The sequence below is a fragment of the Fusarium redolens genome (assembly GCF_020744475.1).
Source record: "Fusarium redolens strain MPI-CAGE-AT-0023 chromosome Unknown BKA55scaffold_14, whole genome shotgun sequence".
Taxonomy (NCBI): domain Eukaryota; kingdom Fungi; phylum Ascomycota; class Sordariomycetes; order Hypocreales; family Nectriaceae; genus Fusarium; species Fusarium redolens.
This window is the reverse complement of record NW_025763677.1, coordinates 1,321,336-1,332,368: the sequence shown is the minus strand read 5'-3', so window position 1 is coordinate 1,332,368 and position 11,033 is coordinate 1,321,336. Positions and strand designations below refer to the sequence as shown.

At 48.0% G+C, this 11,033-nt stretch overlaps 5 protein-coding genes across 5 annotated transcripts; 3 read left to right on the top strand and 2 right to left on the bottom strand.

Annotated features, from left to right (window-relative positions):
* Positions 1-436: 436 nt before the first annotated feature.
* BKA55DRAFT_596938 (fungal-specific transcription factor domain-containing protein) lies at positions 437-2,425 on the top strand (the record flags this gene model as incomplete). The annotated part of the gene is made up of 3 exons (XM_046196012.1): positions 437-451; positions 518-586; positions 629-2,425. The coding sequence occupies 3 exons, from the start codon at positions 437-439 to the stop codon at positions 2,423-2,425; spliced, it is 1,881 nt and encodes a 626-aa protein (XP_046046171.1).
* A 52-nt stretch (positions 2,426-2,477) lies between these two features.
* Positions 2,478-4,130, bottom strand: BKA55DRAFT_519390 (FAD dependent oxidoreductase-domain-containing protein; the record flags this gene model as incomplete). Its single annotated transcript, XM_046188340.1, has 2 exons — positions 2,478-3,395; positions 3,465-4,130. 2 exons carry the CDS (start codon positions 4,128-4,130, stop codon positions 2,478-2,480), a joined length of 1,584 nt encoding a protein of 527 aa, XP_046046170.1.
* Positions 4,131-4,620: 490 nt separating this feature from the next.
* Positions 4,621-6,926, top strand: BKA55DRAFT_650509 (amino acid permease-domain-containing protein). Its single transcript, XM_046197308.1, has 2 exons — positions 4,621-5,440; positions 5,496-6,926. The coding sequence occupies exons 1-2, from the start codon at positions 4,941-4,943 to the stop codon at positions 6,724-6,726; spliced, it is 1,731 nt and encodes a 576-aa protein (XP_046046169.1). The 5' UTR covers positions 4,621-4,940; the 3' UTR covers positions 6,727-6,926.
* Positions 6,927-7,166: 240 nt separating this feature from the next.
* Positions 7,167-8,824, bottom strand: BKA55DRAFT_519266 (aldehyde dehydrogenase domain-containing protein; the record flags this gene model as incomplete). The annotated part of the gene is made up of 4 exons (XM_046188328.1): positions 7,167-7,318; positions 7,352-8,290; positions 8,347-8,636; positions 8,694-8,824. 4 exons carry the CDS (start codon positions 8,822-8,824, stop codon positions 7,167-7,169), a joined length of 1,512 nt encoding a protein of 503 aa, XP_046046168.1.
* Positions 8,825-9,240: 416 nt separating this feature from the next.
* Positions 9,241-10,772, top strand: BKA55DRAFT_542961 (FAD dependent oxidoreductase; the record flags this gene model as incomplete). The annotated part of the gene is made up of 4 exons (XM_046190533.1): positions 9,241-9,487; positions 9,541-9,830; positions 9,881-10,451; positions 10,507-10,772. The coding sequence occupies 4 exons, from the start codon at positions 9,241-9,243 to the stop codon at positions 10,770-10,772; spliced, it is 1,374 nt and encodes a 457-aa protein (XP_046046167.1).
* Between the last annotated feature and the right edge of the window lie 261 nt (positions 10,773-11,033).

Sequence of the window (11,033 nt, the reverse complement as noted above, 5' to 3'; positions counted from 1 at the left end):
TGCGACATAGCTCCCCTTATCCGCCTCATCAGGTAACTTTTATAACGGCAGATGCAGAGACATGTTGCTTCCTACTTATAATGCATTATCATATATGTTTTACTCTCTGCAATGCAAGATAGACAGAAGCATATTAAACTCCGAAAGAAAAAGATGAAGAAAAGAAAAAAAGAAGCTACGCAGCTGAAGTTCAGTGCCATGCTAGGCTAACTTACTAGTGATAGTAACAAGGAGCGTGGCTCCAAGTTAGCCGGATACCTCAGGCATCTTACCCCACCCCGTCCTCCTCTCTGTCGCGATAACGGCCACTCAGTATCTCTGTAAATGCGATCAACTACGAAATCACGCCCAAGATTGGAGTGATTAGATGCTGCATGGTTTGCTGTGCCACTCGAAATGAAGTCTCCGTACCGACCGACTTACACCAAATCTCGCCATGGCTGTTCTCGATGTAAAGAGAAGAGAGCACGTATAGTCCATCTCATGCACCGTTCCTTAGTCTGACCTTCGATACCAGGTAAAATGCGATCAAAGGAGGCCAGGATGCAAGCGATGTGAGGATGCGGGCTCCTCGTGTCCGGGATATGTCTTCAACCTGCGGTGGTCTGCTAAGAACCAACTTCATTAGAAGTCTGTCAGCTCCAAACGAAGACCTACAGCTCCCGGAAGTGGCGAGTCATGTTCTAGTTCAACTCTTCATATGAATGAGGGAGATTCCATCGATATCACGACATCAACCTTGGATCCACTCCTATTATTCCCTCACTTTGGGGATCCCAGCCCCATGCCATTCCCAGCAGCTTTGAGTGACTCCGGCTTCCTCGGCTTAGAGGATGATGCTGCAATTTCACAGTGGCCTTTTCCAAATTTGGATTCTTCACAAGTTGTGACTATACCAGATGATCCGGCTTTCACAGATGAGTCGCCAATTGACAAAACTGGCGAGTGGAATGGCCAGCGAACGGAAATGTCAGGCCGCGATCGTCCCCTTGATATGAGCTGGTTGCGCGATGAAATTCAACAACCTTGTACTGATCTGAATACGGTATCTTTCTCTGCGGAGCCTTACAGCACCGAAGTCCCAGGTAATTACTTATCGTTAACACCGCCACGGCAACTGGGTAATCTTCCGACTGCTCTTTCTGACTTCTTCATTCGGGAAGTCATACCACTTTATTGTGCATGGGACAGCCAAACAAACCTCATGCGTGTTGTGGCAGAAAGCGCCTGGCAATCATCAAAAGTCCTATATCACACGATGCAAAGTATGTCAGCCGCTTGTCTCACAAGCGTCTTTCCTGAACTATCTACAACTGCGATCCAAGAGCGCTTGATAGCCCTGCAATGCTTAGATGAGGACGAACCAAGTAGCGCGGAGTATGTCGAGGCGAGGCTACTTGCAACGGTTCTCCTATGTCACACTGCAAGTTGGCATGATCCTGGTAATCTGGCAAAAGAGAGATATCATTTGACCCAAAGACGAGTGCTAGAATGGAGCTCAGCAGCTGGGACACAGTCTAAGCCCATGGTCAAGTTCTTTCAGACTGCAGTCGACTACTGGGGGACGCTTCTGTCTTTCTTCACGGACGTGTCAGGCATACCTTATCCTAATCCGTTGGTTGGGCCCTCAGAGCCAAGCAACCAATCTGTGTTGCACCCGTTTGTCGGAATGGCGGGAGAAACAGTCAAAACTTTAACTGACGTCGGAAATCTCGTCTCTCAATACCGTTCTCGAGCTTCGTCTATCAGATTCATTACAGAGGACGACATGAACTTCTTCAAGAAGAAAATACGAGAGGCTCGTTGTCTGGAGAAGCGACTCCTTGCTTATACACCTGCCGACACGTCCAAGATCCAAGATACAGGAGATCCAAGAACAACGCTAGGTCACTTAGCGAAGATAGACGAAGCCTATCGATGTGTCGGCCTACTCCAGATCTACCGCGTGTTTTCTGATCTTTTGGCTGAGAGGTACAATCCCTGGGACGCAAATCACATTTATTCAGCCCGACCGCCTTCCAAGGCTCCAAGCAAAGCAGAGAAGGATTACTGGTTGACCAACCTGGCACTGTATACCCTTGAGCTTCTTCGTGACATACCCTTTGAATCAAGAAGTCGCTGTATCCAACCGTTAATTCTCGTTGCTATCTCGAGCGAACTTCGTCGTATGCCACAGGATGTCACATTACTTGCCACAGCAGACGAAGAGTCACGGCATGAAGGGCAGAGCATTATTGAACTCGCCCAAGCAAGAAAATTTGTCAAGAGTCGATTGTCAGCATACGCTGATGTGCTACCTTTGAGAAAGGTCAGCAATATACTTGAGCTTGTGACGAGCATATGGAGTGCTCTTGATGAAGGGGAGTTGGATGTTTACTGGCTCGATATTTGCACTCGGAAGCAGCTGAACACACTTATTGGGTAGATGTCTTTGCATTTACTACATCTATGTACGACTAATCTATTCGTCTTTTTATTTACCAATCACCAGTCTTAGCTATCGACACCCACTTGGCGACTGACTTCTCCACCGTGATGTCTCGTTCAAGTCTCTGATCTGTAATAAGAAACGCCTTGGGTAACCATTCAGGAACTCCCTTGCCCGTAATCATACTAACAAGCGCTTCGCCGATCATCCAAGCCTTGTCCATCCCATACCCACTATAACCACCAGCAATCCACTCACCATCGCCGTCACGCTCAGAGACACTCTTCGGGAGCTTACCTACCAATGGGAGTCCATCCGATGTGTGCCCTTGTAGTCCGGTCCATACTCCTTTCAACTCCGGTCGCTCATCTTCCGGCCATCCCTTGGCAAAGTAGTTAGGCAAGAACTTCAGTAAGGCTTCGACTGAGTGGCCCGGTACAGCAGTGTCATCAGACGTAAGAACATCAAATACATTAGAATAGTCGGTGCCGACCCATATATCTCCAGTGGTAGCATGCTGTTGGAGATAGTACAAGCCTCCATCAAAACGCTCGGACACGGGATCCAGCGTCGACTTGCTCAGGAAGCTCCATGATCGGTGATTTCCCGCGTTTTCCAGATCCGGTCCAGGCTTCTGAACAGACATTGTCCCTCTATATGGGTAGAGTCTTCCTATCAATGGGCGCAGCAAATGTGCAGCGTTCGCGTTCGTGCAGTGAATCACCTGCTTGGCGTGAACAGCACCTCGTGAAGTCTCAATGATATATGGGTAGTTAGGCATCGAAGAACCATCCCTTGTCGTGCCAGGTGTGTATTTTATCGCTGTTGCGGGAGTGTTTGTCTCGATCGAAAGGCGGTCGTGGTATTGGACGAGAAGACGTTCGAAGATGTCAGTTATGAGGCGGTATGGCCAGACTGCGCCAGCAGGATGGTCAATCACACCATGACCACTCTTGATGTTGAACTCCTTAAGCATTAAAAGTTAATACCCGCAATGAACCATAGAACGCGGAGAGAAAGAGTGAAGGAGCCATACCTTTGCTAAGCCGTCTTGCTCAGTAACACGGTGGACGGTTTTATGACTGGGAATTGCCTCCCGGAAAGAGTTCAGAGACTCCTTCGAAGCATCCCAAGTCTCCGCATCCCCAGCGACCATAACCTTATGGACGTGTCGAATCTCACTTGACTCCCGGAGCTCCGGATCTAGTTCGTCAAGCATACCCATGATCCGTTCAATATTCATGAAGCTAAAATGGCACATCTCCTTGGCTGTCTCTTCGCCGTGTCTTTTGCAAATGGTATGGTAAAGATGGCCGACTGGAGACACGAGCTGACCTCCATTTCGGCCAGTTGCGCCGCTGGTAAGGGTCCGAGCCTCGAGTACGACAATGCGACTTGTAGGGTCTAGTGTGTCATCCTCAAGCAGGGCTTTTGTAACGCTGCAGCCAGTTATACCAGAGCCAATGACAACAACATCAGCATATTCTGGAAGAGTGGGAGACTGGATGCTTGATACAGTTGGGTGAGCAGGTTCTTGCCAAAGGGAGATGGAGGGATTAGGCCTTGGTACTAATGGGTCAGACAGGAGGGCAGCACGAAGCTTTCGAATGAAGTCTTCGGGTAAACCATAATTCGAGTCGGGATGTTGTAATGATCGGGCAATAGCTAGTAGCCGATCTGTGGCCTTGCGTGAATCATTCATGGTTGATGGGCCTTGTTTGACAGTTGATAGTGACGACCGAGATAGCAGTGACAGAATGTTTTTCTTACTGATATACTTGAGCTATCAACCCATGCCACCGTAGGTAGATCCCATTACTTAGTGACTGTCTCGTATCTCACCAGTCTCCTTTAGGCAAACATTCCATATCAGTTCTCACGCGTGGCTTGCGTTATCATCTGACCCTCGCGTGACCATAATTTACAGTTTCTGTTATCCTGCTGTTTGTAGAGTGACTGTAGATCAAAAATGTTTCCATTATAGGGAAATGATGTTCAGTTCTACTGATGAAGACACTAACCCGTATTTGGTTCTGTTGAACGACGAGATCTGATTGCTCAATCGTGTGTCCTTCTGGACTTAGTGCGTAAATCGCCAATCAGACATTCTGTAGCGGAGTCAGCCAAGTGCCGTTGAACTAACTGAATATCGTAATATTTCTATGAGCTCTGAAATCAACGTTGGGCGACATTATCGGCGAACGATCAGTAGGATCGAGTCAGCGTTATCAAGCCAAGACGTGAGGTTTCTGTATCCGCCCTAGTCGTTCCCAGATGCCAGGTTCCAGATTCCGGGGCCCCAGGATCTATTATCAGTGGAGCTGATAGCGTTGATAATGGCTGTTCACTGTATCCTGTCTTTCGCAGCTTGGGTCGAGACCTCTCCTCTATAAGATCGTCGAACCCCACAATGAACTGAGCATTATCCCATCCCGAACATTCTTGTTTTATTGTTTGACTGTTTGTGAAAACTTGGTTCCCCTTCTTCCTTCATCGTATCAAGCTTGATACCATGACTGCCTCGCTTGAGAAAGCAGATGGTGACGAGAACATCTCAACCACTGTCGCTGATCATGCCGTCGTCACCATGCAACAAACCCGTAGAGGCTTGTCACCTCGCCATGTTCAGCTCATGACCATTGCCGGCGGTATCGGTGTTGGTCTTTTCGTCGGCGTCGGCGGTGTCCTATCCAAAACTGGGCCATTACCTCTTATCATCGGATACCTGATCTACGGTCTCGGCTTCATTTGGCCCACCACCCTCAACGTCGCAGAGATGGTAGCATGGCTTCCAATCCGCGGCTCGATTTACGAACTGGCCTCCCGATTTGTCGACCCAGCTCTTGGGTTTGCCATGGGATGGACATACTTCTATGCAGGAGCCATGTTGGTCTGTACCGAATACTCTGCCGTCGCAACAGTTATGCAGTACTGGAACACCGACATCAACCCCGCTGTCTGGATTGCCATAGCTTTGTCCGTATGCTACTTCTTGAACATGGTTGCTGTCAGGTAAGAACCGCCATTCTGGACTTGTGAGATATAAGCTCTAACATTTTGAACATAGATGGTATGGCGAAGCCGAGTTTATCATGGGCTCCACCAAGATTTTGTTGATTCTCGGTCTAATCATGGCGACCTTTGTCACCATGGTCGGTGGCAACCCACACCACGATTCTTACGGCTTTCGAAACTGGAAGAATGGAGACATGGCCCATGCATACTACGCCGAGGGTGCTACGGGTATCTTTCTGAGCATCTGCATCTCTGTGCGATACGCCGTCTTTACCATTGGTGGCCCGGATATCATCTCCCTCTCTGCCGGCGAGATCCGCAACCCACGCAAAACGATTCCCAAGGTTACCAAGTTGATCGTGGGTCGAATTCTGTTCTTTTACGTTGTCGGAATTCTCGCTGTTGGCATCATCTGCAACTCGCGCGACCCTCGCCTTCTGGGAGCAATCGAAACCGGTGAGGCTGGCGCAGCAGCATCTCCTTGGGTCCTGGGTCTTCTCCGCCTCGACATCAGAGGATTCCTCCCTGGGCTTATCAACTTCCTCATTTTGCTTTCTGGCTGGTCCTGCGGAAACGCGTATTTGTACTCCTCCAGCCGAACTCTATACTCGCTAGCTCAAGACGGACAAGCACCCAAGATCTTCTTGAGATGCACCAAGTCTGGTGTACCATGGGTATGTGTCACAGCAGTGACTGCCATATCTCTTCTATCATTTCTGGTAGCCTCCAACAGTGCGAGCGAGGTCTTCTCCTGGTTCTTGGATCTTACTACTGTAGCACTGGTTGTTAACTTCACGGCCATGACATGGGTGTTCATCGGATGGCGTCGGGCCCTCAAAGCTCAGGGCATCACTCGCCAAGGCGAAAACAACTTCAAGAAATCGTTCTTCAGAAGAGACACAGATAAGCAACCTGTACCAGGTATCGTGTTCCCTTTCACTGCACCTTGCACATCATGGACGCCGTACCTATGTCTCTTCATTGGAGGCTCAACATCACTCTTCGTTGGATTCGACATCTTCCAACCCTGGTCCCTGAAGGGGTTTATTACTAGTTATTTTGGTCTTGCTTGGTTCATCTTTATGTTTATCTTCTGGAAGATCTTCAAGCGAACCAAGTTTGTTACTCCTGCCACTGTCGATATCTTTGCCGATGGCAAGAAACAGGCAGTTGATGAGGAATGTCGCTTCTGGGAGGAGGGATTTGGTGATGAATTTGAGAGGGATACATTAGCCAAGAAACACATTGTTGTTAGAACCTGGGCTCGATTCTGGGGTGGCTAATTGGCTTTGCAGTTCGGTATCACGGGCAACCCAGCAGATGCAGGATTTGGGCACTTCAAGTTGTTATCATTTGCTTAGGTGTATTGACACTGCATCCCTACCTAGTATAAGTCAGACCAATTTTATGATTCGTCATTCACTTCGGATGATTGCGCGGAATCACTTAGCTTTTAAAAGACCCAGTTACCAATTTAGCTCAGTACTTCTTCACACGGAGCAACATCTATATACTTACCGCACTAAGGTTCAAAGAAGCCAAGGCTGTACTACTGAATAGATCAAGAGAATAAAACCTTTCATGGCAGGAAATTGGGGGTTTTCCAATAGCTCAACTTAATGCATCTCGCACAGACAACATGGGCCTTTACTATCAATCAATAAAAGTAGAAGTGATACTTTAGCATTAATATGAACTTTATAAAATCCCCTAGTTATATGATCTACAGAGTGTTTCCAACGTTTACATGCACTGATCTTCTGCTCGTATATGCACGAATCCCTTCCTCTCCCAACTCACGACCAATGCCAGACTGCTTGACACCTCCAAAGGGGATGCGGAAATCAGAGTCATTACTGCTGTTAATCCACACCACTGCAAATATCAGTAACGAGCTCTAAACTGAACGGGTGTGTGACTTACTTCCTGCCTCAATCTTGTTCGCGATAACATGTGCTCGAGTGATGTCTTGCGTAAAGATAGCAGCGCCCAGTCCATAAATCGTATCGTTAGCCCGGCGAACTGCGTCATCTTCCGTTTTGAATGGGCTAATGATAGCAACAGTGCCGAAGATCTCCTCGCGGTAAATCTTCATATCATCTGAGGCATCGGTGAAGATAGTGGGCTCGATGAAGAAGCCCTTTCCATTGACTGCAGTTGCCTGACCGCCGAGAGCAACAGTAGCCCCCTCAGCTTTACCACTCTCGATGAACGACAGAACCCTTTCATACTGAACCTTGGTTACTTGGGGTCCCTGGAAAGTGTCTTCCTCGAAAGGGTTGCCAATCTTGCAAGATGTGACTCTCTCCTTGAACAGTTCGATGAACTGTTGATATACCTTTTCGTCTACCAAGATGCGGCTTGTTGCAGTACAGATCTGGCCTTGGTTGGCCATAATACCATAGTGACTCCATTTAACAGCTTGATCCAGATCTGCATCCTCGAAAACGAGCAGTGGAGACTTTCCTCCGGATTCAATCGTACTCTCTTTCAGATTGTTTGCCGCAAGCCTCGCCACCTCACGTCCAGTTGCTGTAGATCCAGTGAAGGCAATCTTGTCAACATCCATGTGGGCAGCTAAAGCTGCACCGGCCTTACTCCCAAATCCATTCACAATGTTGATCACGCCAGGGGGAAATCCTGCTTTCTTCACGATATCTGCAAAGAGTAAGATAGACAGAGGCGTCTGTTCCGCTGGTTTGAGTACCACACAGTTACCAGCGGCAAGTGCTGGAGCGATCTTCCAGCCGGCCATTCCCAAGGGATAATTCCAAGTAATAATCTGGCCGCAAACACCAATAGGTCCAACTGTGGTGTAAGCAAACTTCTTCTCCGTTGTACTTATCACTGAGTTCGTCAGTCAAAGATTCTCAGGGTTTACCCAGTGCAGCTTTGAGACTTACCTTGCCCATACCGTTTATCGGCAAATCCAGCATAGTAACGAAGCACTCCTGTCAACTCACTAACATCTCCCTGAGCAGACGAAAATCGTTTGCCGTTGTTCCAGGTATCAATAGTGGCGAGTTCGTTTGTGGCAGCATCAACGAGGTCGGCGAGTTTGCGCATCATTTCACCACGCTCAGTTCCAGAAAGACATGACCAGGGTCCTTTGAGGGCTGCCCGAGCTGCCTTCACAGCATCGTCAATGTCTTTCTCGCCACCGGCGTGAACTTTGACGATTTCATTTTCATCACTGCAGGCTTTCGGTCAACTGACTTGCTGGGTTTTCGGTTGCAACCATGAAACTTACATTGGACTCACAACTGGAATGAACTCGTTCCCCTTGGACCGATGCCACTCATTGTTGATGAACAGGCCCAAAGGCTGGTTGTAGGTGACTCCATTCGGAGCGGTTAGTTGTTGATAAAGGTCGCTGCTCATAATGACTCCGATCCTTGAGTTCCAATTGTAAGATTTGTTGGTAATATCAGTCGGTGAAATTATACTACTTTCTGCTCCGTTGGCAAACTGGTTCTCTAAGTCCTTCGGCATACCTCAGCTCGACACCCTTAGCCTGTTGAATTCCAGATCAGGCAAGTTTCTGGCAGTGGACCCTGGATGTCTGCGCTAGTATCAAACAGGCAATCATCGGACACCTTCCAGAAGCAGTAAAGATCGAGGCTTGTGGTGAGATAAGCGCCGACATCCTTATCAGTCGTAGGGTAGCATCAGGCATTCAGAGTCCTGTCCGATCGTATACAAACGATCTCGATAATATCCGTCTAGGAGCGATCATTATCGTGTTATTTGGCATTGTCTTGTCTTTCTTTTCATATCTCGGCCACTGGTTAGACATAATGTGCTCGGCTTCTTTCCCCCCGCCTGAGGGGATGTCATCCTTTTGGAGGACCCAACTCGGCTACCTCGATGACTTTCGCTCAACTGCAGAGCTCCCAACACATGTAGATATTGCCGTTATTGGTGCTGGATACTCTGCAGCATCTATTCTCACACATGCTTTGGCAACAACTTCGGCTGAGGACAGGCCATCAATTCTTGTCTTAGAAGCTCGGCAGTTATGCTCAGGAGCAACCGGCCGAAACGGTACAGTCCAAAACTGAGTAGATTTATACGTGTGCTGATAATGATAACTGCAGGTGGCCATCTCAAGCCGGATTCGTATAATGCAATCGCCGCATATGCATCGGAATATGGGATAGAAGCCGCGGCAGAAGTCGCTTCATTCGAATCGGCAAATGTCAAAGCTGTCACTGAATATATCCGACAAAATAAAGTTGATTGCGACTTTGTACTAACTAGGGCGGTCGATGTTCAACTTTCCACTGGCCATCAACGTCGAATCAAAGAAGGTTATGATAAACTTATTGCTGCCGGACTCGAGCCAACAAAGGATACCTTCAGCATTGAAGGGAAGGATACAGAAATGGTAAGTGTTTTATCCGTTCTATCTGCCAGATACTAATATCATGTATTCAGTTGTCCGGCGTCAAGGGCGCAAAGGGATGCTTTACATACACGGCAGGCCATCTTTGGCCCTACAAACTTATCCATCACATGTTTTCAGAAGCAATCCGCGAAGGAGTCAACTTACAAACCAATACGCCAGTTCTTTCTGTCTCCGAGACTCAATATGCCAGTGGCCAATGGACCTTAAGCACCGGCAGGGGCGAAGTCAGAGCGCGAAAGGTCGTATTTGCAACGAATGCCTACACGGGCTCACTACTTCCTGAATACAAAAGTAAGATCATTCCATATCGAGCTGTATGCAGTCGGATCAAAACCACGGCGCCACATCCTCTCCTCAATAATACCTACGCGCTTCGATTCTCGGACTGGAACTTTGACTACCTAATTCCTCGGTTGGATGGAAGTATCATAGTCGGCGGAGCTCGAGATGCATATATTAGGTCTGTTGACTCATGGTATGGGAATGTTGATGATACTCAAGTCATCCATGAAGCGCTATCCTACTTTGATGGCTATATGCAGAGGCATTTTCATGGATGGGAGGACAGTGGAGCGTATGTCGATGATATATGGACCGGAAGTAAGTCTTATCAGCGCATTGCATTGAACCCTGGCGGCAGCTAACATCAAACTAGTCATGGGGTACTCATCCGACAGACTTCCTCGACTAGGACCTATACCTGGTCGACCAGGCATGTTTATCATGGGGGGCTTCACTGGCCATGGAATGCCCCAAATATTCTTGTGTGGGCAGGCGATGGCGAAGTTTCTCCTCAAGGACGCTACGTTCAAGGAGACTGGTTTGCCTCGATTGTTTGAAGAAACGCAGGCTCGTCTGGAAGATCCGAGGAATAGGGCGCTAGAGCTGTACGCTTCTGTCCTCAACCCTTCAAAATTGTAGTAGATTGAGCTGAAGCTGAGTAAATAGAGACTTGAGCAATGGACCCTTTCAGTTTCCAAGAGGTTAGCTGTCATCAAATGATTCGCCGTGGTTAGGCGTGTAAATATTGATAGCAAGTAGTTACTCAACTCATCTCGAATGAGTAACATGGTAGAATGGAAGGTTAAGAGGGAAGGAGCACGTGCCGCTATTTCGATATCATTTAATTAACCATGGTTTCCTCGTATAATGACAGGTAAGTTACGAAACTCATGATCAGAA

What these genes read in the sequence shown, in the direction of transcription:
- BKA55DRAFT_650509 (XM_046197308.1), top strand. Translation starts at nt 4,941, where the DNA reads ATGACTGCCTCGCTTGAGAAAGCAGATGGTGACGAGAACATCTCAACC. An exon ending in TTGAACATGGTTGCTGTCAG is followed by an intron (nt 5,441 to 5,495) that starts GTAAGAACCGCC and finishes TTTTGAACATAG; the next exon opens with ATGGTATGGCGAAGCCGAGT.